The 25,658-nt window shown below is 36.8% G+C and overlaps 1 protein-coding gene across 1 annotated transcript in view; it reads left to right on the top strand.

Annotated features, from left to right (window-relative positions):
* Window positions 1-25,658, top strand: part of TTC29 (tetratricopeptide repeat domain 29) — a 227,020-nt gene that overhangs the window by 61,608 nt on the left and 139,754 nt on the right. The window contains exon 7 of the mRNA XM_012660038.1: window positions 23,991-24,203. Within this exon, the coding sequence (XP_012515492.1) occupies window positions 23,991-24,203 (213 nt within the window). The remainder of the gene's footprint in view (window positions 1-23,990; window positions 24,204-25,658) is intronic.

The raw sequence follows: 25,658 nt of genomic DNA, 5'->3' as shown, positions 1-25,658 counted from the left end.
TAGCTTTTTAAAAAAAATTATTTATTAAAGGTTTCAAATAATTCAACAAAAACTGGGAAATAGTTGAAACAAACATGATAATGCATTAATATCATTATTATATAAAGAACATTTATGAGTTGGTGAGAAAAACTACTGACACATCAGTAGAAAAATGGGTAAAGGAACTAAGAAGACAATTCAGAGAAATATAACTGAATAATAAATATGAAAAAAGTGGCAACATTGATAATAAAAAAGCACAAAGTAAAGCACTAAAGACATAACACTTTCCACCTGTAATTTTTAACAAATGTTTATTATCTCTCTACTGTGTGCAAGGCACTGGGCTAAGTGCTGGGAATACATGGCTGAAAAAGATATTTATGGTGCCTTGATTCAGGGGCTTACATTTTAAAGGAAGAAGCAAGTCAGTTTTCTGATAATTACAATAATCTGAGTGAGTGTACTGGTAAGATAAGTACAGAATGTACCAAATTCAAATGTGTAGGATTCGAAGTTGTCTATTTATTTGTTTGCTGTAGCATTTAATGCTTGCGAAGGTTTTGGTAAGTTAAGCATGCTGCTTACGTTGCTGGTGATGGGATAAATTTGCCTGACATTCTTAGCATACAATTTAGGAATATGTAACGAGAGTTTAAAACATGTCGACATCCTTTACTCTGCTATTCCACTTCTAAGAAATGACCAGATATGAAGACAAAGATTTACATAGACATATATGTATAAGCATTTTTACATGTGTATTATTTTAATAGTGACAAAAAGGACACAATAGAAATGTTCTACAGTGGGGTAATAGCTAATTGATTGTGTTTAATCACACATGATGAACTCTTATCCAATCATTCAAAGTGTTGTTTTCCAGTAACTATAATGATAATAGCTACCATTTATTGAGTGCTCTATGTCTGTCATTATAAAAATGCTAATTCTGGCCAATAAGCTGTAAGCAGTCACTTCCAGGCTGAAGCATGGAGGAACAGATGTGAGTTCTCCTTCTGACTCTATGTATGTCATGGCAACAACCATGGAGGATTTATGTTGAGACGGTGAAACCACAAGATGGAAGCAACTTGGATTTCTGTATGATCATTTAGAGAGGAGCTGACTCTCTTGGAGTCACCTCATCCTCAGTGGACTTCATGTGAGCAAAAAAATACTTTGTTTAAGCTCCTGGGATTTCAGGCTCTATTTACTAACCCAGTAGTAAATCTGACTTTGACTAATATAACTTCCAACACTTACATGCCCTTACTGTGAATGAGAGATTTTAAGAGTTCTGTTAACAGTTTTTGTTTATTTCTTTGGAAATTTTACACAATGGTCTAAAGCTTCCCTTTGGAATGTGATATCTAACATCTTTGTGCTTCCCTAAAAAATTCCATTTTAACATTTTTGGAGACACACAAATCCCTCAACTTACTGTATAACTTAGTCTTCCAAAAACTTCATTTCTGTTTCTTAATGTAAAAAAATTGATGCATTTTATTTTTTCCTTTTCATGCTTCCATTTTCTCATTGTAGTGGACATGCAACATATTACATATTTATGATCTAAAAAATAAAAACTTACAACTTTTTAAGGGTAGCTGATGTCAAATGCCTCCATCAAAAGTACACAATAGTGTTTTGCCTTCTATATAGGGTCTTAAACCATTTAAGGGTATCATGATTATTGCTACTGAGGACTAAACCCAGGATGAAACAGTGGACACCTTGACTAACCCAGTCTCCCAGTGTTTCCATCTAGACCAGAGATACCTGGTCATGTGTCTTGGAATCGGACTCCACTACTCAAAACTGGAGCTTTCTGACTCAGTCTTGAACTCCAAATTTCCTTCACTCAAGTCTCTTGTTAGCTCCCTCCAGGCTAACTCAGTAACCCAGTATAGAAGAAGAACCACCCATTAAAACAAAGTCATCCCAGGAATGGGTACAGTAGTTGTGGTTGTCAACATTGAATATTACATACAGACATCTCAGAAACTTAGTCAAATGAAGATATTTAACGAATTCCTTACAGAATCCACCTAGAAATCAGGAGTGTCTCATCTTCTATCCCCAAGATAAACCACCCTGAAAGTATCTCTCTCACCCGATTCTACTTGAACCGTATCCAGGCAATAATTCTTACAACTAGAAACGTCTTCTAAATCTCTGTGGACATTCCCCAAACAGGCTCCCATTGCTGAAGAACAGCTTTAGATAGGCTTGTTATCTGTATGTCCCCACTATGAGCATACAGACCCTTATAGCCTGGCTGTACCACAGCCATTGCTCTGCCTGAAGAAATATGTGGTGGCCTCAAACCATGCCGGTATCTGCCCAGACCAGGGAATAGCTTGAACATTGGAAGTCCCTATAATCCTACTCACCAACCAATATCCGTGGGCTTCTGTTTCCTTGTATTTTACCTCCCAGCTGCCCCAGCATCAGAGCCTTGAGGTTGTACTGATGGTGGTGGTTTTCAACCTTCTTTCTCGCAGGAACAAATATGATTGTTAGCAGTGACTTAGATGACACTTCCATGAAAAGATTGAGATTTAAACAAACCCTCCTCACACCCCCAAAGCAGAAGAAGAAAACACCACAACTAATTATAGGATATGGTCAAAGTAAAACAGGCTGAGGGTTATGTGCTATCTGTAGTTCTACAGTCTTTTTCTCCCATCTAGAAAGCACATTGGAATTCAAATAGACCAGAGTAATTAACATTTTTTTAAATGGGTAATGACAAATCAAAACATTATATATTTTAAAAAGTAAATCATCCACAAACTTTGGCTGATTATTGTTGTAAAAGATTTTCAACCCATTTTAGAACTGATCAGGACACACATCTGGGCCCCAACACAGCCATAAATAACTACTAGTTTTGGGCACAGTTTCTGGCTCTGCTCTACGCATCCATCCAGAACGTAGACTGATGAACTTCTGAGACCCTTCTTTATCATTTCCATCATCAGTCTGGTTTCCTTCCCTCACGTTTCCCCTCGTATCTCTCTGCATATGCTCCATGATCGTGAATTCATCGTCTGCCAGATCATCGGACCCTATCCTTGATTGGATCCTCTTCCAAAGGATCCCTCAGTACTTAAAGGAGGTCTTCACACTCAACCATGTGAGCTGAACTCCATTTGCAGTGGCCTAGGGAAACGAGGACAAAGTGTGCATAAACCAGAGAACTTTCTCGCTCCTGGAGCAAATCCCTTTTCTTGTGACAGCTTTCCCAGAGGTGGATTCTACTCCACAAAGCTCAAGCCCTATATGTGTGAGGGGAATGTTCAGCAGTCTCAGCATTAGGCTTGTTGAAGTTCTAGTTACCTCTTTGCTGGGTGGGGTGAGCCTTCCTACATCCAGCCTCCAGAACCCCGTGCTGAGTCCTGAATGCTGCCTGTACTTCGCCTCAGCTTCTCCAGCGTTGGTGCCAACAGCTCTCATAACTGCACATCTGCAACAGGGTAACTACTGCATAATTGGGGGTACTTTTGTTTTCTCATTTTAGTGAACTTTTTCAGTCATATTTGTTCTCGGTTGAACTGTGGACCCCTAAAAGATGTTAAATTCTTAACCCCCAGTACCTATGAATGTGACCTTATTTGAAAATAGGGCAGATGACCAAGTTAAGATGAGGTCACTGGGGAAGCCCTAATCAAATATGACTGTGCTCTTATAGAAAGGGAGAATTTGGACACAGAGACAGCCGTGCGCAGAGGGAAGATGATGTGAAGACAGAGAGAGACTTCCATCTATGGACCAAGGAATGCCCCAAGCTACCAGAGGCTAGGAGAGAGGCATGGGACAGATTCTACCTCACAGCCCTCAGAAGGAGTAAACCCTGCCAACACCTTGATTTCAAACTTCCAGCCTTCAGAACTGTGAGACCATAATTTTCAGTTGTTGAAGCCACTCTGTGGTGCTTTGTTTTGACAGCCCCAGGAAACTAATACAATATTCAATGTGGTGTCAATGTTTTCTTAGGTAACAAAAGATGCTATTTCAGGAAAAAAAAATATATAAATGGTGGAATGATATGACTCAACATATATGAAGAATCTCGTGTTTATTTTAAACTCTACATGTATAAAACAATTATGAGGGTGGTGATCAACTGAATTCTATCTAAAATAATACAAGATGATTTTCAGAAACTAATATCTCATATAAACAATTTTTTCCTGGAATTTTGGCTTTTTACCTTATTCTATATTCCACTGTAAATGTGACTTTATTTTTATTCTTTGGCATTTGAAATGGGGTTGATTATCACAGTATTCAGTTCTCAGAAAAAGAGTAAAAATAAAATAATTTAACATAATCAAACTTACCACATCAAAATTGATAGAAATTTCATTGTAATTTCTTATGTCATGGAATAACATTTGCCAGTTTATTAGAAAAACAGCTTTAATAACTAAAAGAATTGTAAAGGATATATCAGCTTTTAGTGTTGTATTTTATTTTCTTTCATTTTATTAAAAATTAATAGAGATGAAGTGCTGTTGAGAGGATTTAAAACCCATCAAATACACAAAGTCTCACCTGGGACGGCCTCTGGAGAAGGGCATTGATGATGTGAAATGATGGAGAGACTGTTTTTGTCCTTTCACACTGTTAGCATTGGTTACTTTGTGCATGTATGATCTTTTAATTATAATTTTAAAAATATTTTTAAATATTTTTTTAACAGTAGCTAATTTTAAAATTCCCACTGCAAATTGCAAAGTGTTGAAAAGAGCAGAGGTTTTTACGGTTGGTAAGCGATGATCATGAAGATTAAAGAGCTATATTATATATAGATCCAATCACGACACTATTAATAAAGTAGAGAAATGTGTGTGTCGGGGGCAGGTGTTAACTAAATGCATACATTGAATAGTCTTTAGGCAAGAAGGGAAGCCAAAATCTGCTAGAGATGAAGTCTAGCAGTGGAAAAAAGATTTAGACTGGGTAAACTTAGATTCTCTTTTGGCACCACCATTTCTAATTAACTCTGTGACTCTAGGTGAGTCATTTAATCATTGTGGATTTTGCTTTCTTTATCTCTGAAATGAGGGAGTTGGAGAAGGTATGGAGCAGATGGTATCTGCTCTCAGTTCGCCTTCAGTTCAATTTCTGTGGCTCCTTAAATGGCTATTGAAAGATCAGTCATTAAAAACTCTATGTGTCAACTTATTTACTAATTAGGGAGAGAAACATGTCAGGGAAAGATCAGAGAAGGAGCCTAATATTAACCTCCTTGTGCCTCTCTTTATTATTTAAAAAACATAATTCTAGTTCCTCAGAGAATTGTTTTGAGGCTAAATGTGATAAGTGAAGTGTCTCATGTTCTGCTTGACACAAAGGCCTTTGGTAAATGCTGCTTTCTCTTTGCACTTCCAGGGTGTGCATGTTACTTAAAGCAGGGCTGGGAAGTTACAGTAATGCTATAACTCAGTATCGGGTGTACAAGCAGCAATTCCAGTGATGACTCATTTAAAACTGGAGAAAGTTCTCAGGGAGGCCAGTGTAGGAAGCCCAGGGTGACAGGAGTGAGAAGGTCATCCTTGATGAACCTACTCATCTCCTCCCCCCAATCTCTGCTACTCTTCTACTCTCTTTACCATCTCTCTTCATCTCATCTCATTCTTCCTTTTAACTCTTGACATTTTATCTCAGTCCTCTCATCTTCTGATCCACTGTATATGACCTCCAAGTTGTCTTTGTAAGTCTACGTGGAGGATGCAAATCTGCCACAAAGCAATTTAGGAAAACTTCTTTTTAAACCATTCTTCTTTGGGCTCGTGTTTTCTATTAAGAAGCAAAACCACCTACTCGACCTATGCTCAAGACTATTTTATCTTTTTCCTCAGAACATTAAGCAATTATAGAAAAGGGAAGCTTTGCTCCATTAATGTCTTCCTCATTGCCTTTCCAAGTGGTAAGATCACATCGTGTGTGCAGTACCTACTTAGAGCATATTCTCTTTGTTTTGAGGAGTTTGAAGTCTTTTCTGCTTGTCCTTGTTGTTCCACTTTGATGCTGGGATACTTCATATAAATAAGATAATACTCTGAAGAATAGTAGCTTGGGTGTGAAATAGAAGAAGGGAGAATTATCATCTGGTGATTAATTTTTCATAAATATTCATGATCCCTAAAAATGTCCAAGGAATGATGTTATAAGGGCGACACTAAGGGTCAGTGAAAACTCACTTCTGTGGCATAATAAGTGGAGATGGATGTAACAAATTGTGACATAATCCTCAATCATTTAAAACCGGGTTGGGAACTGTTGTTGTTCAATCCTTTTAGATGAGTAAATTTTAGAGCCATATTGGATCTTCAAGACCCTTATTTGATAGATGAGTAAGCTGAAACAGAGTAGTTTTCAATTTTACCGTGGCCATAAAGTTTGTTAGTGTCAGGTGTTAGACTTGATCCGGAGCTCCTAATAGCCATGTCAGGTCCCTTTCTGTCATACTCAGCACAAATAAACAAACTATCACTATACATGGTTCTGCAAACTAATTTACCAGTAATGTTTAAATATCCTTAGAACGAATCAGATGTATCTACAATGTACATAATGGCAATAACACTTAGAAAGGTATATTGATAGACACAAAGTAGTTTTCTCATGCATGCACATCATCCCTATTTTAAAGATACTGAAACTAGGATTTTGAGAGGTTATTTTTTCTCTTTTAAATTTATTTTTATTTATTGTGGTCAGAGTACTTAACATGAGATCTACCCTTCTAACATATTTTTAAGTTCACAATACAGTGTTATAATCTATGGTCACAGTGCTGTACAGAGGATCTCTAGAACTGATTCATCTTGCATAACTGAAATTTTAAACCAATTGATTAGCAACTCCCCATTTCTCCCTCCCTCATGCCTCTGGCAACCACCATTCTATTCTTTGCTTCTATGAGTTTGACTAGTTTAGATACTTCATGTAGTATTTTTTCTTCTGTGTCACATATTAAAGGATTTCCTCCTTTTTAAAGGCTGAATAATATTAAGTAACAACTAAAGCATGTCAGAGCTGGAATGGGAACCTGTGTCTTTAGATCTTTGATATTCGATGCCTGTTCCACTACCCTACATTACTTCCCTATTCAAAGATTTGCTCGGCAAAGACCTCACAAAGTTGACTTTTTGGGTTTATTTTTCCTTGATTTATTTTTGTGAAAAGTATGATTTTGAAGATGTTGAGAGAGAAACAGCCTCCGCACACCGCTCTTAAGGAAAGGATCAAAAGTTGCAAGTAAATGTTCCCCTACAGATGGAGCACTTTAGAGAGAGCATTGTGAGAGAGCATTTAGAGAGAGCATCATTAGAGAAGTGATTTAAGACTCCCAAGTGAAGGAGAGGGAGGCAGGGTGATCCACTTGGCAAGATTGGAAGATACCTGGGGAAAGCACCCACACGTGGGGAAGGGTCAGAGGAGAGAACCTGGGGCTCCATACTCCCCCTATGAACACTGCAACCCAAGCTGTGAGGGGACTCCCCACCATGGCAGGCCTCCAAACTGATCAGGGAGCTGCTTGGAGACTACAGCAGCATTTCACTAGACAGCAGGCAGAGTGAGGACACACTGGCTTCCAATCCCAGGTCAGTGAAACTGATGCCATTCTGATCTCTTAGCCCAGGAGTGACTGGTCTACCCAAGGATTGGCTCCACTGCAGCCACTTCCCCACTTTCCCTGCTGAGTCAGGGAGGGATTGGGGAAAGCAAGTGCTCTCACATGCACAGTGACTAGGTGCCATGTTCCCTCCCACCACTGGGGGATCAGAGCAGAGTACGCACCCATGGCCCTAAGCATCCTCCGCTGCCCACAGATAGAACCACTGCCACTATCTGAGTAGCACCACAGCAGCTGCAGCAGCCAGACCTGGGCAGAATGAGAGCTCCAGCCACTATGACTCACCCATGGTGAGCCGTGAACTCCCTGGCCACTGCAGCATGTCCCTCTACACACCACTGCAGACCTGCTTGCTGTGAGCCACCCCTCACCATGTGCCATCACAGCCCCTGGACCTGGGCAGAGCAAATGCTCACAGCTCTGACACCCATGGCCACCATCTAAATGGCCTCAGCAGCCACCACTGCCACTGCCGTGGGGAGACACTGACAGAGAAAACTCCCATGCCGCCCACCTCCATGGAAAGGGACTCAGCCAGCAGCCTGGGAACCAACACACCACTCTGCGTGAATATCCCTCAGCACTGGTTTGGACTGTGACAACCACAAGGGAACAGGATAATGCAGGGGAACAGCTGTATTACAGGCTCTCAGTGAATCCACCCCTTTCCTGCCAGGTTAGTTCTTCAGAGTAGGACACAAATGCGTCATCCAGGGACCTCTCCTTCTTTTCATTAAGTAGGAGAATTCTCAGCAAAGAAAAACAGGGGCACCACAAACTTATCTGCCTTGAGCTGAAAGAAGAAGTTTCAGATGAAAAGGAACCAGCATTAGAACTCTGGAAACATTAAAAAAACAAGCTGTTTTGACATTCCCAAAGGATCACAATAGGTCTGCAGCAATGAACTTCAACCTGAAGGAAATTGTTGAAATGTCAGATATGGAATTCAGAATATGGATGGCAAATAAGATGAATGGGATTGATGAGAAGGTTGAAAACAAACACAAAGAAATCAAAAAAATAATTCAGGACATGAATGAAAAATTCTCTAAAGAGATAGATAACAATGAAAAGATAGAACTTAAAGAGTCATTTAGGAAATTTCAAAATACAACAGAAAGCTTTAACAACAGACTAGACCACACAGAAGAAAAAATCATAGAACTTGAAGACAAGGCTTTTGAATTAGCCTATTCAGTCAAAAATGTGGAAAAAAGACTGAAGAAGAATGAACAATCACTCAGGGAAATATGGGACCATGTAAAATGAGGTAACATTAGTTTCATAGGTATCTTTGAAGGAAAAGGAAGACAAGCAAAAAGCATAGAAAACCTATTTAAGGGAATAATTGAGGAAAACTTCCCTGGTATCACCAGAGATTTAGATATCCAAATTCAAGATGGTCATTGAACACCTGGAAGATTTATTTCAAACAGGACATCACCAAGACACATAGTCATCAGTCTGACCAAAGTCAAAGTGAAGGAGAAAATCCTACAAGCTGCAAGATGAATGGAACAACTAACTTACAAAGGAAAACACATCAGACATCTACAGATTTCTCAGCAGAGACCTTACAGGCCAGAATGGATAGTGGTCCCATTTTTAGTCTTCTTAAAGAGAATAATTATCAGCCAAGAATTTTATATCCTGCAAAACTAACTTTCATAAATGAAGGTGAAATAAAGTATTTCCCAGACAAGCAAACATTAAGGGAATTTGTCACTATCAGACCTGCCCTACAGGAAATGTTCAAAAGTAATCCATACATGGAACAGATTAATCAATACCATCCAGTGTAAAAACATCTGAAAGCCAAAGCCCACAGCTCTTATAAAACAGTAGCACAAGGGGGGAAAACAAAACAACAAAATATCATTCAACATGATGAACAGAACAGTATCTCACAAGTCAATACTAACATTGAACATAAATGGTCTTAATGCTCCACTCAAAACATACAGACTGGCTGGATGGATGAAAAAACACATCCCAAGTATATCCTGATTCCAAGAAATCCATCTAATACAAAAGGACTCTTATAGACTCAAGGTAAAGGATGAAAAAATATTCTACACAAATAGAAACCAAGAGTGAGCAGGAGTAGCTATTCTCATAGCAGATAAAATAGACTTTAAATAAACAGTGGTGAGAAAAGACAAAGATAGCCATTATATAAGGATAAAGGTAGAAATTCAGCAAGAAGATATAATAATCCTAAATATATATGCATCTAACACAGGATTTCCCATATTCATAAAACAAATTCTGCTAGATCTTAGCAAAGTAATAAGCAATAGCATCATAATAGCTGGGGATTTCAACACTCCACTGACATAAGGACAGATCATTGAGGCAGAAAATCACCAAAAAAATACTAGACTTAATTGGAACTCTGGAACAAATGGACCTAACAGATATTTACAGACCATTCTACCCCAAAACTACAGAATATACATTCTTCTTATCAGCACATGGAACATATTTCAAGATAGAAAGTAGGTTAGGCCACAAAACAAGCCTCAGAAAATTCAGAAAAATTGGAAACATATAATATATCTTCTTAGACCAGAGTGGAATAAAACTAGAAATCAGTCCCAAGAGGACATCTCAAATCTACACAAAGTTATAGAAATTAAACAACTGGCTGCTGAACGATCCTTAGGTCAATGATGAAATAAAGATGAAAATCAAAAGATTTTTTAAACTTAATGACAAAGAGTACACAAGCTTCCAAAATCTATGGAATACAGTAAAAGCACTGCTAAGGGGGAAATTCATAGCCTTAAATGCTTACATCAGAAATACACAAAGATCACAAATTAACAACCTCATGTCAATCCTCAAGGAGCTAGAAAAAGAACAAACCAAACCCAAAGCTAGCAGAAGGAAAGAAATAACAAAGCTCAGAGCAAAACTAAATGAAATGGAAACAACCACCACAAAATGCAAAGGATCAACGAAACAAAAAGTTGGTTCTTTGAAAAGTTAAACAAAATTGATAGATCACTAGCCAGATTAACCAGAAATAGAAGAGAATGGATGCATAAGCTCACCCAGAAATGAAAAAGGAGACATTACAACTCATACCACAGAAATACAAAATATCATCTGTGAGTACTGTGAAAACCTCTACGCATAAAAACTAGAAAACCTGGAGGAAATGGATAAATTTTTGGAAACACACAAGCTCCCAAGCCTGAATAAGGAAGAAATATAAATCATGAACAGACCAATAATGGGTAGCAAGATAGAAACAGTAATAAGTCTCCCAATAACAACAAAAAAATGCCCCAGACCAGATGGATTCACAGCCAAACTCTACCAGACCTACAAAGAAGAATGGGAACCTATTCTACTGAAACTGTTCCATAACATTGACAAAGAGGAAATCCTCCATAAATCATTCTATGAAGCCAGTATCACCTTGATACCAAAGCCAGGAAAGACACAACAAAAAAAGAAAACTACAGACCAATATGCCTTATGAACATACATGCAAAAATTCTCAACAAAGTCCTAGTAAACCAAATTCAACAGCACATCAGAAAGATAATTCTGTAATATTCTTGTGATGCTTAATGAGAATTAAAGCCCATGTCCTATAAAAAAAAAAAAGAGATAATTCCTCATGATTAAGTGGGTTTCATCCCAGGGATGCAAGGTTCAAATATGCAAATCAATAAGTGTGAATCACCACATAAATTGAAGTGAAAACAAAGAACATATGATCATCTCAATAGATACAGAAAAAGCATTCAGTCAAATCAGCACCTCTTCATGATAAAAATTCTCAACAAATTGGGCATAGAAGGAATTTATCTCCAAATAATAAAAGCAATATATGGCCAACCCACAGCCAACATCATCACACTGAATGAGAGGTGTGAAAGCATTCCTCCTAAGAAATGGAACAAAACAAGGATGCCCACTGTCACCACTTCTATTCCTCATATTACTGGAAGTCCTAGCCAGAGGAATCGGGCAAAAGAAAGAATAAAGGATATCCAAATTGGCTGAGAGGAGGTCAAACTATCCCTGTTGCTGATGTTTTGATCTTATATCTAGAAAACCCTAGGGACTCCACCAGAAGACTCCTAGAATTGATAAATTCAGCAAAATCTCAGGTTACAAAATTGATGTACACAAATCAATAGCATTTCTATTTACAAATAATAGTCAAGCTGAAAGTCAAATCAAGAACTCAATACCATTTACAATAGTTACAAAGAAAATTAAATATGTAGAAATATACTTAACCAAGGAGGTAAAAGAGCTCTACAAGGATGGTTACAAAACACTGATGAAAGAAATCATAGATGACACAAATGGAAAAATATCTCATGCTCATGGATTGGAAGAATCAAAATTGTTAAAATGTCCACACTGCCCAAAGTGATTTACAGATTCAATGCAATTCCCTTCAAAATACCAACATTATTTTTCACAGATCTAGAAAAAATAATCCTAAACTTCATATGAAACCACAAAAGGGCCTAAATAGTCAATGCAATCTTAAGGAAAAAGAACAAATCTTGAGGCATAACATTACCTGACTTCAAATTATACTGCAAGGCTATATAGGAACCAAAACGGCGTGCTACTGGTATAAAGCAGCCTACTACATCCATGAAGATTAATACAGTATGGAGGCCTTCCTGATGTGGAGAAGCAAGTTGAAGAGAAAGAGAGTAGCAAATTGAGTCAGTGGCAACAAGCAGGTTGGGGTGGCTTTATAACAGGCGTTTTGTCGTTTGTTGAAATCCATGTGCAAATTAAGCTGTTCATTAATTGTGGGTGGGACAACTTACAACCAGGGAAACAAGAAGCAGAGGGAAAATTATGGAGCATCAAGACTGATGAGGAGAATAGACTGGAATATTGGCTGAATAAATGGAAAGGAAGGATGACTTTCAGCTATTATAGCAAAGGAGACAGCATCAGTATTTAGATATAGGGCAGGTGGCAGGAAAAAAGAAAAATTATAAGCAATATATGTAACAAAGAATTAATAACCGTATCCTATGTAAAATATACATCAATGGCAAGAGAGATGTTGGCAACTCTAATTTAATAGAAAAAGGATACAGACAATACACCAAATAGGAAATATGACAAATAATGAATGCATAGGAAAATAACCAACTTCTTACAAATCAAACTGAAGAATTGTTAAAGAACATTTAATACTTCTTAAAATAGCAAAAAAAAAAAAGTAATCATGATTTCTTGAAATAACACTATGTGCATTGCTCATGATAATGTGAATCACTTAAATGGTCTTGGAAAGTAATATAGCTTATGTAGCAACCATAAAATTTGTGATACCATTTTATCTACTAATTCTACATCCAGAAATCTAGGATTTTTTAAAAAATAGTGTTAATCAAAATATTACTTAAAATGGAGAAATCATCTAAATATCCAAGCATTAGACAGATATATGATTAAAGCATAAATTCCCCCCAAAAAATATTGTGCAGCCTTTAAAAATGAGTTTTAAAAAGTATGGAAAACAGTTCTAATAAAATAATCTAGATAAGTAGAAAATTATATCTTCAACTCTTTATAACTGTGTAAATATTATGCATGAATATAGAAAAGGAGTAGAAGGAAACTGGACCAAAATAAGTACCTTTTGAGTGATTGATGCCATCATTGTTAGCAATATTTAAGATTTTTTCCTGTAGTGTTTCATTAATGCTGACATATTTTTGCCCTTAATAAGTAATGTATATTGTATTATACTTTCACTAAATCTCTTTTTTTTTTTTTGCTTTACTGAATTACACTTCCAAAGTTCTTTTGTAATTTGGGTCAGTTGATGGATGATATCATCCTGGTTTGCCTGGGACTGAGGAAGTTCCCAAGACTCACAACTTTTGGCTCTAGAACTAGGAAAGTCTGAGTAAACTGGGATGAGCTGGTCAACCTAAGTAGAGTTAATATTAAAATGATCTTTTGTCTTTGTAAACCTAGTATTTTACTCATGCACAAACAGGAGTAACACAATAACATCTTTGTTACTTGTTATTAATAGATTTGACAAGCACAGTATGGTTATTTTTGGTTTTAAATGACTATTATTTCAATTTAAATCACTATTATATTTGAAAGTTTTTAACAATAAAGCCTCCTTTACATACAGTCTGTTGCAAGAAAAAAATGACACTTAAGTGGACAAAGGATATCTTATTAAATGTTTAGCCTTGAAAAATAAATTCACTCCTGGACACTGTGGATATTTGGAGGAGCAAATACAAACAGCAGATAACTCCAGCAAAAGATCCCCATGGCCGCTGCTGAGTCTTAACCAAGCTCTCTGCAGGTTCCCTGTTAGGGCGTTTAAATCCTAGTGAACTTTCCTAGCGTTTAAGTCAACTAAGCAAGTTCATTGGGAGCATTCTTTCCTCTTCATAGTTAAAAAATAAATCCTACTTGTTCGTGTCACTCTATTTGTAAACTGCTTCGAGATTTACATCTTAAAAGTCCCTTTTGAGGAATCCTTTACCTAAAAGATTCTCAGGAAGAGCAAAACATGTTATTCCATTCAGGTTTCTTAGTAACAACATGGAATAAAGTCAATCAAACAAGTGTCTAAGAATAAACATCGATGACTCCAATAGACCTGTCACTAAGACTCAAACTACAGGCCTGTTGAAAGCACCTCCTCTTTCATCTCTGTGTGATTGCAGGGCTAACTCTTTCCTGCAACTACTTACCACACTTCATTTTTAGGAGGAAATTCTAGAAATGGATTTAGAAAGTGGGCCCTAGTATACACTTTCTAAGGTGCATCTGACTAGACCAATATTAGAAACTGAGTCACCTTATACTTGAATAACAGTGAATTTAATAGTTAAAAACTTTTTTAAAGAAATGGATTAGCATTGCTATTTCTATATAAATTAATTGTCGCTTTTGGGGGCATGTCAGTTTATTCTCCATCTACTATGTGTACATGTTCATAAGACCTTATAGTATTTAATGAAGAGATCCTTTTTAAGTATTGATAGCCACAAGAAAATTATACCATGTTTGATCTGTGTTAAAGAATCAAAGTCCAAGATCTTTGAATGGAACTTAGAATAAAAATGTAATTAGGTTACATCCCCAAAGTCTGATATATCTTTAAACAAGACTGCAAATGAAACTTTATTAGAGCTTCAAATGAATTATTTCATTGCTTCTTTTTTTTTTTAAATTCATTTTCTTCCCCTTCTCTTTCATGTCTGTGTTACTGACATTGCGGCTTGTATTTTACCTGTCTTTTTCAGGGCGTTTTAATTATTTACTGCTTAACGAGTAGCACTGAGAGGAAGCCTCATTCAAAGGTACCTGCTCTGCAGCAGGTTTTTCTTTTTCAAAGCTTTGCAAGCAGATCTTGAATAGCTGCACTAAGCCTCCAGTTCTTGCTACACTGAATAAACTGTTCTGGAGGCAGTATTTCCTCTGAATGTCTGAGACAAGGCACTGCCCCAGAAATACCTCTTCAGAGGTGCAACTGACCAGAAGTGAAAGGAGTATTGTGTTGGAGTTAGATGAAGTATGTTCTTTCCAAGTAGTGCCTCAACTGGCATTTAATCTGAATAAGTGACACTTTTTTGTAACATTTAGGTTTAAAGGCACTCCATATAACAGGCCATTCAGATTCACTCCAAATGGCAAACTTGGAAGAAAAAAATAGATAACACTGCATGAAAAGTTACTGGATGTCTATGAAGCACCAGGCACTCACCCGTTGCAACCACACTTCGAGCTTGGCATTGTTATTCTTGCTTCAGAACCCTTAAAGAAAGGGAGCTAAGAAGCAGTGTGTGAATAGTTCAATTAAATCATGGTGTTGAAGGTCAAACCTTGGTCTCTGCCTTGAAGTCAAACACTTGACACCTTTTCTAAAAAGAGGAGTAACCTTGGGGAAGTAAAGCCACCATGGGCTTTGGCCATTAGCTCTGCCACCTACTTAGTGTGTGAACTTAGGCAAGACAATCTCCCAGGCTCAGTTTCCTCATCTCAAAAATACAGATACTAACACCTGAGGATGAAATAAGGTCACACATACACACACACACACACGCACACACACACACACACAGCAGCTACCATAGTACCTGGCAAATATTAAGTGTTCAACCAATGTTATTTCTCTCCCTCCATGCTCACCTAAATAGATTATTTTCAGTTCGTTAGTTTTTTTTTGTAACATCCAAAATAACATGTGTTTGTTGTTCATCAAATACTCTCCTCACTCTCCTCCACCATCTTTCATACTCAATACTTTGGTACATATGCTTCCACACTTTTCTCTTTGCTTATATAAACATATACAAATCAGATTGATTATGGTTTATTTAAGATCATGAGCAATGTATAATTCAAGTAAGAATTACATTACTGATTAAATCCTGAGCGAATATATAACTCATTAGTTGATCTAATGTCAATATTGACTTTGTTTATCCTCAGACTTTTATGCCTGTCAACACTGTTTAACTTAGTATTCTAATGTAAGGTGAAAACATTAAAGTAAAGCAATATATTATGTGAGGAAAATAGTAGACTCTACAAACTCTACAAGATTTATAAGGGCTGGTATTAATTTCCTATTGTTTACACATTATATAAATGTTTTACATTTTTAAAAAATTTAATTTTTTGAGTAATTTTGATACCTCCAATTATGCACCTTTGAGAGTGAAGCTACCTAATGTTCAATCTTTAGAAATTAAGAAACTAAGATTGAAACAAATATCTGAGGTTTAGTGACCAAAAGCAGTCAAACTGGTGCACTGGCCACAACTGAGCTATCTAAAATTAAAAACAGAAACAATTAATAACAATTCCTCCAGAATATTTTAGGTCTAGGCAAATTTTTCTGGATTTTTAAAAATTGCCAATAGCAGCAATGAAGCCCTTGGAGAATGTCTCCCAAACTTGTCTTCCTGTCTTCATGGAATTCTTTTCATTGTCTGGTTTAGTGACCAATACTCTTTAACTGGTGTGCGGTTGAATTCCTATAATGTCCACTTGGAATCTGTGCTCAAAATGATAAAGAGAAAATTCCATTTTAAAAACAGCATCTGAAATTTCTTCTAAATATCCCAAAGTAGCTACCGGAAGTTATGGGCACATTTTCTTCTCAGTTTATTAGGGATGCTGTCGAGTTACAGAACAAAATCTTTGTTTTCCAGCGCTCCATTTTGCAGTGGTGTGCGGTGGGTTATAGTGCACAACAAATCTCTTCTGACAGGAGATAAACCCTTGAAAGTGATAGTTTCCGTTGGAAGTGTGGTAGGCCCTTAACTATTTCAGCGTGAATAGTGCCGTTATAATTATCATAATTGAATGTAAAAACCTAAAGATAATATAAATTGTTTCGCTGAAATGGAAAGCAATGTCTTTTGTTTTTACAAAAGAGCAGTAACGTTTTTCTCTTTTTGCTACTGTTCAATATTGCTTCTAGCAGATTTTATCTCTACATTGTACAGAATAGTAATTTATGCCAAAGATGTCCAGTAGCTCCAGATTAAAATGTAATATAATATACATAAAGCTTTATTGTTCCTTTAGGTTGTTGTTTTAAACTAAAGTGGAATATTTCCCTAAAGTCCTCAACAAATGTGCACAATTTAGAACTAAATATGCTTAAGACTTATACCACTGCTGCTGAAAAAATGGGCCTTGTGGACCTGTCAAATTATTTTCATGCAATTGTTTCTGCAGCATTGTTTTTACTGGCAAATGTACAAGTTGATAGAAAAGGAAATAATTAGCTACTTTCAGAATTGCTGATGCATGGAGCTAAAACAGGCTGTCTTAGAGATTGTGACATTTTAAATTACCTGAACAATACCAGCAGCCATCTTTGGACATAATTAACACCTTGCCCAATTCATGTCAGGTCTGGACAGAGTCACACTTTATTTATAAAATATTATTTTATTCAGACTTGCTTTTGCTCTTATTATATCACAAACTTCGGATTTGTGTGCTGTTTTCTTAAGTGGAGCAACTTCTTTTTTCTTTTTTTCTTTTTTTGTTTCCCTCCCCCTTCAAGTAATCAATGCACTGCTGAATGAGTTCATTTTAATGCACTCAATCATGCCTCTAATGTTCGTAGCTTACGGGCGCAAGCATCAGTAATGCAGGAATGTTATATGGCTTTAGTTTGGGCCATTTCATAAAATATTCATGGAATCAAAAATGTGCATCAAAATAGCGGCTGGGAGAATTACATTTATGTTCCTGCTTTTATGGCAGCTTCACATTTAAACCCATTTGTGTTAATATCTAGTCAATCTTCCTACTTTAAAAAAAAACTAAAATGGGAGAGATCATATACATTCTGCTTTGCTTAATATTTGTTCTAGACATCTGCTGTGATACAACAAATATCTATAAACTTTCATAGATGTTGTACAGGGAAGAGGGGTAAGCAACAATTTGGATAATACCCAACTGTATAAAATCTTATTTTCTCTACATAGTGTTTGTCCTAACATCCTACCAAGCCTTTTGCTGTTTGCAACATTGTTTGGGTTCTGTTTGGGTTTTGTTTATATTTTTAAATAAGAGGATGTATTTCTTGTTTGTGTGGGCTTTAGATAAAGTAAAACTCCCTTGTAGTAGTTTTATTTTAAGAGTGGTCTTTCTTTTAGGTGAAAAACCATAAATGCATGACAAACTCCTTATTGTTTATATAGATGTAATATAATAGTTGAAAAAATAAAACAAAACAAAACTGAGAGTAAAACTACTTCTACCCATACCTGGATACTCTTATTTTACACAGTTGTTCACACTATTCTAAGACATGTTTTCTGATGAAATATTAGTGGACTATCTTGATTTTTGCTTACTATAGAACCATGCATGCCAGGCATTTAATTCAGCAGTAGTTAGTGTGTTTTTCTTATTGTCGTTACTACTGTGATCTTAGTTACTCATTGTGATGGCAAAGATTTGCTGGTGCAACGTGATAAAACTCACTTTCCCTCAGGACGACTTTAACATCCATGAATATTCCCTAGGCCTTCCCTTTTCTGTTCTGTTTTTGTTAACTTTTATTTTTGTGATACCTTGGTGTAATCATTCCTCTTCTCTTCCCTCTTCCTCAGTGGGAAGTCATGTTAACACTTGATAATTGCAGAGGAAGACAGTCCTTGGACACTTGGACTAAACACTTGCCCTTGTCCTTCTAAAGGATTGATAACGGAATCTGGAAATAACACCTGTTTGTGATATGTTGAAGGTTATGTAGATTATATATGAACACCTTGGAGAAGTTATAAAAAGATCTAGGAGACAAATTAGAAAATCTGATTCATTATCTACGCTGATATTTACATTTAGCATTATCAAAATAATCACTCTATTGGTGGCCTTTTATAATATTTCTCTCAGGTATGTTGAATTTAAAATTTTTAGATAAAAGCATTACACAGTATATTTTAATAAATGTCTAGTCTTAATTAATATTAAAGCCTTTACTCAGAAAGTAAGATAATTTTTAAGATCCTATTCATAGTTGGAAATAGAAATTGGATGAAAATCATGTCATTGTTAATCATGCTTAAAGGGAAATACTTGTATATTTAAATTACTATGCTCTCTTCAAAGCATAGTCATATCTTTTAATATTTTAAAATAAAATATTATCCTATATCATAATATGTGCTTTCAAATTCTGACCATCCTTTAGAAATAGCCAAGTCGTTTGTGTGCTAATGGTTATTTGGATCAAATCCTCAATGGCTTATTTTCCTGCTGGCTTATTTACTGCCACCAAATACTTTTAGAAATGCATCCCTACATATGAGAAGGACTGGGAAACTCTCCTTCTGCGTAGGTACCTTCATTTAAATAGTACTAATCAGGACCCCATGACCTCATCTGTGGCAAAGTGGTAAAGGAAGGGGAGGTGAAACCGTGAACAGCAGGATGAGGCCACAGGTGACAAAGTCTGGGGCACCCAAGGAGTTCCAGGGGTCCCCACAATGTCATCACATGGATCAGGAGAAAGCAGGAAATTTAGATGGATGTAGCTTGTTATACATCAACTCCTTCTGTAAGACCAATCAGAAGTACATCAAGGGCTAATATCTGTGCTTTCGTTAGAGGTTACCTGTGAAGTCCTGGGCAAAGTCACAGAATTACAGAACTGGAAGAGACTAGAAATAATGTAACCTGAACATTGTTTTTAACATAAGAGATTTATATCCAGAGAACTGAACTAAGTTTTGTGACTTTTGGTTTGTTGATTAGTATCTGATGTGGTAGAACCAGTTGTATGGGCCTTTGGTGATCTTGGGTTTAAATCCTAATCATCACTTATCATAAGTATGGCTTACATATATGCACCATTTAATCTCTATCAGCCTCAGTTTCCTCTTTAGTGAAAAAATAATAATCATATCTACTTCACCAGTTCTTGGAAGATTAAATAATGTATAGGGGGAGAAAACCTTACCTTTTGACTACCACCTAGCAGGCTTTCAGGAAATGGTGGTTCCCTGTTCTCTTTTACCCAAGCATCTCAGACTCCTTCCTCATGGGAGACCTCAAGTGGACCCTTCTGAGAGCTGAGCCTCGGCCATTAATCATGAGCTAAGCAGTACACTGATACTAGCCCCCACAGCTCCAGCAAAAATCAAATTCAGCTGAAAAGACTATTTATTTTTAATCTTCTCAAGGTTGCCTTCCATAGTAACCAACTAAAACCAGTGTCCCAAGAACCACCCTTACTTCATTCCTGATTAGACAGCCTGTCCAGGATACCTAACAGCAACCCAGGACTCAGTAACACAGAAGGAAGGGAGTCTGGCTTCTGTGGAATACAAGGGCACAACCCCTCCTCTTCTCTAGTCATCCCCACCTTCAATTCCCTGTCTATTTCTTCCACCTCTCCTTCCCCTACTTCAACCCTCCACTCACCTCCCTTCATCTCCCTTTCTGCTAGACAAATAGAACTGAGAAGTAACAGGAATAGGCCAGGGGTGGTGGCTCACACCTGTAATCCTAGCACTCTGGGAGGCTGAGGCAGGAGGATCACTTGAAGTCAGGAGTTCAAGATGAGCCTGAGCAAGAGCAAGACCCCATCTCTACCAAAAATAGAAAAAATTAGCCGGGTGTGGTAGTGAATACCTGTACTCCCAGCTACTCGGGAGGCTGAGGCAGGAGGATTTCTTGAGCCCAGGAGTTTGAGGTTGCAGTGAGCTATGATGATGTCCACTGCACTCTACCCAGGGCAACAGAGCAAGACTCTTGTCTTAAAAAAGAAGAAGAAGAAGTAATAGGAATAGAAGTAACTGAATCTTGAATAACTTCTTCACAAATTATAAAACAGGTATCCATTAGCCTTGTCAGATCTATGCATGGATGCTTTTATACCCCCCAGCAGAAAGATCCCAGCATTCCGTGAACTTAATGGTGCCTGTGAATTGTCCCTGTTGTTCTTTTCAGCATGAAAAGGTGCTGCTTCAGAAATACCAGGTTGACCCTCCATGAGAAAAGTATCTTTTCTGAGCAAAACAATTATCCTTTAGAGCAGTGATTCCTAGCCATTTTGACACCAGGAAACAGTTTCATGGAAGACAATTTTTCCATGGACGTAGGGTCAGGGAAAGCTCAGATGGTGATGCCAGCGATGGGGTGCCGCTATAGGGGCTGTAAATACAGACAAAGCTTCGCACTCCCCTGCTGCTCACCTCCTGCTGTGTGGCCCAGTTCCTAAGTTTCATGGAAGACAATTTTTCCACAGTCATAGGAGGGTGGGGGAGCGCAGGCGGTGATGGGCAGCAGGTTCCTAACAGGCCACAGACCAATACCAGGCCCAGTGTGGGGGTTGGGGACTGCAGATTTGCATCATTATGCCTCATTTGCATCTAATTCTAATTTATTGGGTTTTCCAAAGCTTCATCTCTCTTATAGTTCCTATCTTTTCTGGAACCATTTGGTTTACTCAGATTCCCATATCCACTGTTCCCTATTCACATGGCCAAAAAGAAATATCTATCTGTACTTTATGAATAGATGGATACTGGATGGAAAAAAAAAAAAAGAACTCTTGTATACATCTTTCCAGGGATACGAGCTATACTTCACAGGCAGAGAAATATAGTTAACAGAGGAAACATAACACACATATATGTCAATGCTCCATTCTAGTTTAAAAAAATGAGGGTCATGGGTATTTAGAGCAAGGTGTTTCTGGTGAGAGGTGCTACAGGGGAGAGGTGAAAAACTATGCCTTCTTTTGTGGGAAGTAAGAAAGAATTGTAGTTATAAGTGAAGATAGATTAGAACAGTGAACTTCAATCTTGAGTATTTATATCAAAGTGAAAAAAGGATTGGACATTACTTTTAAAATAACTTCCATTGTATACTTCTTATTACAAAATAAACATATTTTGATGATAGAAACTTTAGAAAATGCCAATGAGCAAAAAGAAAAAAAATTGAGAAAAAGAAAAAGAAAATCAGAAAAGAAACCATCTATCACCCTTCATCCTGTCTCCCAGAGATAACACTGATAATACTTTTTAAATGGTGTCTGAGGTTTTCCAGTATTTTCACTTGTCATAAACACCTGTCCATGCAATGAAATATTCTTCTGTAATTTGTAGTTTCCTATCATGTGCGAGTTTCATAATATAAGATTCTAAACAACTCTGTAGTACACATTGCCCTCTCTGTATCTATCTTTGCTGACATGTTCTCCAGTGTGGTATGGCAAGGACTTAGACTGGCCATGTCTTTACTGAATTTTTCTACAGATCATTTTCTATCACAGTTGATTGTCTTTCTTTGAGAATACTATCTTTATTTGTGTGTGCCCAAGTAGTAATCCTTCATTACTAATTTTAATAACAAATAGGAAGAAATTGTATGCAATAGTCATGGCAGGAGCTCTAACTGGCACTATTCAACGAAACCTATTAGAGGAAATATATTAAGCCTAATGTGACCTGCATAGGTTAATTTAACCAGTCATGATCATATTGTTATAAGAATGCAATTAATACTTGTTTTTTATAGGAAGAGAAAATTATACTTGAAGACTATAATAAATTAGTGTTATGTTTGAATTGCCTGTTGGAATTTTTAAAAATATTATTATTATACCAACTGATAAGAGTAACTATGTTTTTTGAGCACTTCCTCTGTAACACATTGAACATGGCATTAATTTATTTTGCACATTAATACCTTGAATAGCAAAATCATAATCCTATTTTGTAGAAGAATAAACTAAGGCACAGAGAGGGCGTTAATTAGCCTGAGGCTAAACAAAGAGTGGGAAAGCTGGGACAGGAACAGGCTATCTCCTTGGAGTCCGCACTCACTCTTCACCAGCATGGTTGGATGGCCTAGATATTAGTGTTTTTCCCATTAATTCCAATTGTGTGACTCCAGTACCATGAAAGAATATTTACACTACAGGATATTGGAAGCATTTCCATGAAGGAATGAACAAGTAAAATACTCTCCCTGTTACGGAGCTGCAAACTACTCATTCAGAAATGTTTGTTCATATTTTAAGGAATGAAATGACTTAAGGCTAATTTATAGAATTTTAGCTTTGAGAAGCTATATTTTGGACTTTATTATAGGTTAAAATCCAGAAAGGCTGTTACATTCTAATATTCAGAACTATACAGTGTGTACAGATGCCTCCTCAGAAAGTTCAGTCAAAATGTTGAGAAGCAGTTTAAAGATCCGTAATATTTGAATTTGAAATTTTTAGCAAATGCATCCTTTCTCAAGATATCTGAACTCTTAAGAGTGGAGAAATTCCCATCTGTTGGGAAAGCAGTGTAGGATAATGGTTGAGAGCATCGGCTCTGGAGTCAGATTTCCTGGATCTCCCACCCACTAGCCATGCAATCTTGAGCAAAATTCTTAATCTCACTGAGCTTCAGCTCTCTGTTCTGTGAAATGGAATCTTAACAGTCCCCGTTCATAGGATTGTTTTGAGGATTAGGTGAGAAATGCCTAGAAAGCACAGAGCACACTGCCTTGCATACAGAGCCTTACATAAGTGTTAACCAATGTGATTGCTATTAATAATTACTGGACTTTCCCACTCTCTCTAGACAAATACAATCCCAGTCAATTTCTACTAACTGAAGTATTCATACATCCCTCTTGCAAGTGTCTATCCAAAATTAATGCTGAAACTGAAGTCCAAGTAGAGGTAGCTCCTTTCCTAGTTTAATTCCTCTTCAACCTTAGAAATCCTTCGCTATATTCCATGGCATTTTCCCCTTTAATAGTAAAGCTAAGATGTGAGCAAAAATTTTGAAAATATGTTCTGGCCTCTGGTTTATATTTATGAATGGCTTTTATTCTGCAGGTCAGCTTCTGGAAGCTGCCGAGCATTATGAAGCATTCCATCAATTGACACAGGGGCGGATATGGAAGGATGAGACAGGCCGCTTCCTCAACTTGTTGGCCTGCGAGAGTCTCCTGAGGACTTACAGATTACTCTCAGACAAAATGCTGGAAAATAAAGAATACAAACAGGCCATCAAAATTCTAATAAAAGCTTGTGAAATAGCCAAAGAAGGTGGGTGGAAAAGTACACTATCACATTGCTTTCTTTAATGGGTAGACACTGGTTCTCCCAAGAGTGAAGTAAAAATCGTCGTGTTAGGGTGATTATTTCCTATGAAATGCAAAGACAAATGCCATCAATATACTTTCAAATTTCACTGTAAAACAGAGATGCCTTAGTGCTGACAACAAGAAATCCATTAGTTTCTTGAAAGCTTTATCTCCCAAATTACAATCCACTGGGGGGAGTGTTGTAAAACGAGGAACCCACTGCGAGAAGGTAAAGCCATCTGCAAAAGTTAAGACTGTGTTATGTATGTGGAAGGGTGTATATTTCTTGCAATCTGAGAGGCCTTTCATTGTTTGTAAATTCCCTATTGTCAGGTAATAGAGAAAGTATGATAAATATTTAGTTATGAGTAACAGGAAAATAAGACTGTAATATATTTTAGACCCTCAAAATGTGGCCTTTGGACCAGCTACATCAGCATCAACAGGAAGCTTATTATAAAAGTGGGGTCTCAGGCCCTAACCCAGACCCACTGGATCAGAACCTGCTGGTAAGATCCCCAGGTGATTCATGTGCACATTCAAAGCAATAAAATTGCTTCTGTGAGAGCTGATCAGATCTTTAATATTCTATATCATTTGTGTATGTGTAAAATATAAAGAAAAAATTTGGAGCTTACTTTTATGAGCTTTAAACTTGTAAAATGGAAGGATATTTTATTACCATATAGTAATTTATTAATAGAGTAGCCTTTTCATGAAGGAGAAAAAGATAGAAGTTATGCTCTTGAACTAAAGTTTATTAGCCCATGGATATATTTAATTGATTGGTTTATTAAATAATAGATGGCTTATTTGGGGTAAGCAGACTGATTTTTCTGGGTAAGATTTTAATTTACTAAAGAGTAAAAGTAAACAGCTTATTCTCACTGTTACTTCTTTTAATAATATTAGTTGAAATACTCATAGAAAAGCACCCCCATTAAAAGATGTATCTCATTAAATGAACTGCTTTTGAATAAGGTGGTCTAGTACCTTCCCCCAAAAGGGTAGACACTGACATAAATAGCTAGCTCTTAGATCAATTTTAGCAGCAAACTTTAGTCACGTGGAAAGTTGCATGGAATTTCAATGTAAAGGGATGAATCAATTAGCCAAAGGCATTTTACTTTAGTTTCACGTTTACTAAGTTGTAAGATTTTTCACAAAGAAATTTCCTCCCCCAGAAAACTTATCATCATACAAACTTATTATATTTATTGTTTATTTTCTGTCTCCTTCTGTCTTTAATTTCTAAAATATAAGTTTTTGTATATTGTTACTCAATTTTAATAGTGTCAAGGTTTCAGATGTAACTTTGTCATTGGTGTTGTTAATCCTATTCTTTTTTTTTTTCTTTTTCTTTTATTTCAGCATATTATGGGGGTACAGATGTTTAGGTTACGTATGTTGCCCTTGG

The sequence above is a fragment of the Propithecus coquereli genome, unplaced genomic scaffold (genome assembly GCF_000956105.1).
Source record: "Propithecus coquereli isolate 6110/MARCELLA unplaced genomic scaffold, Pcoq_1.0 Scaffold65, whole genome shotgun sequence".
NCBI classification, from domain to species: Eukaryota; Metazoa; Chordata; class Mammalia; order Primates; family Indriidae; genus Propithecus; species Propithecus coquereli.
This window is presented reverse-complemented; position numbering and strand designations above follow the sequence as displayed.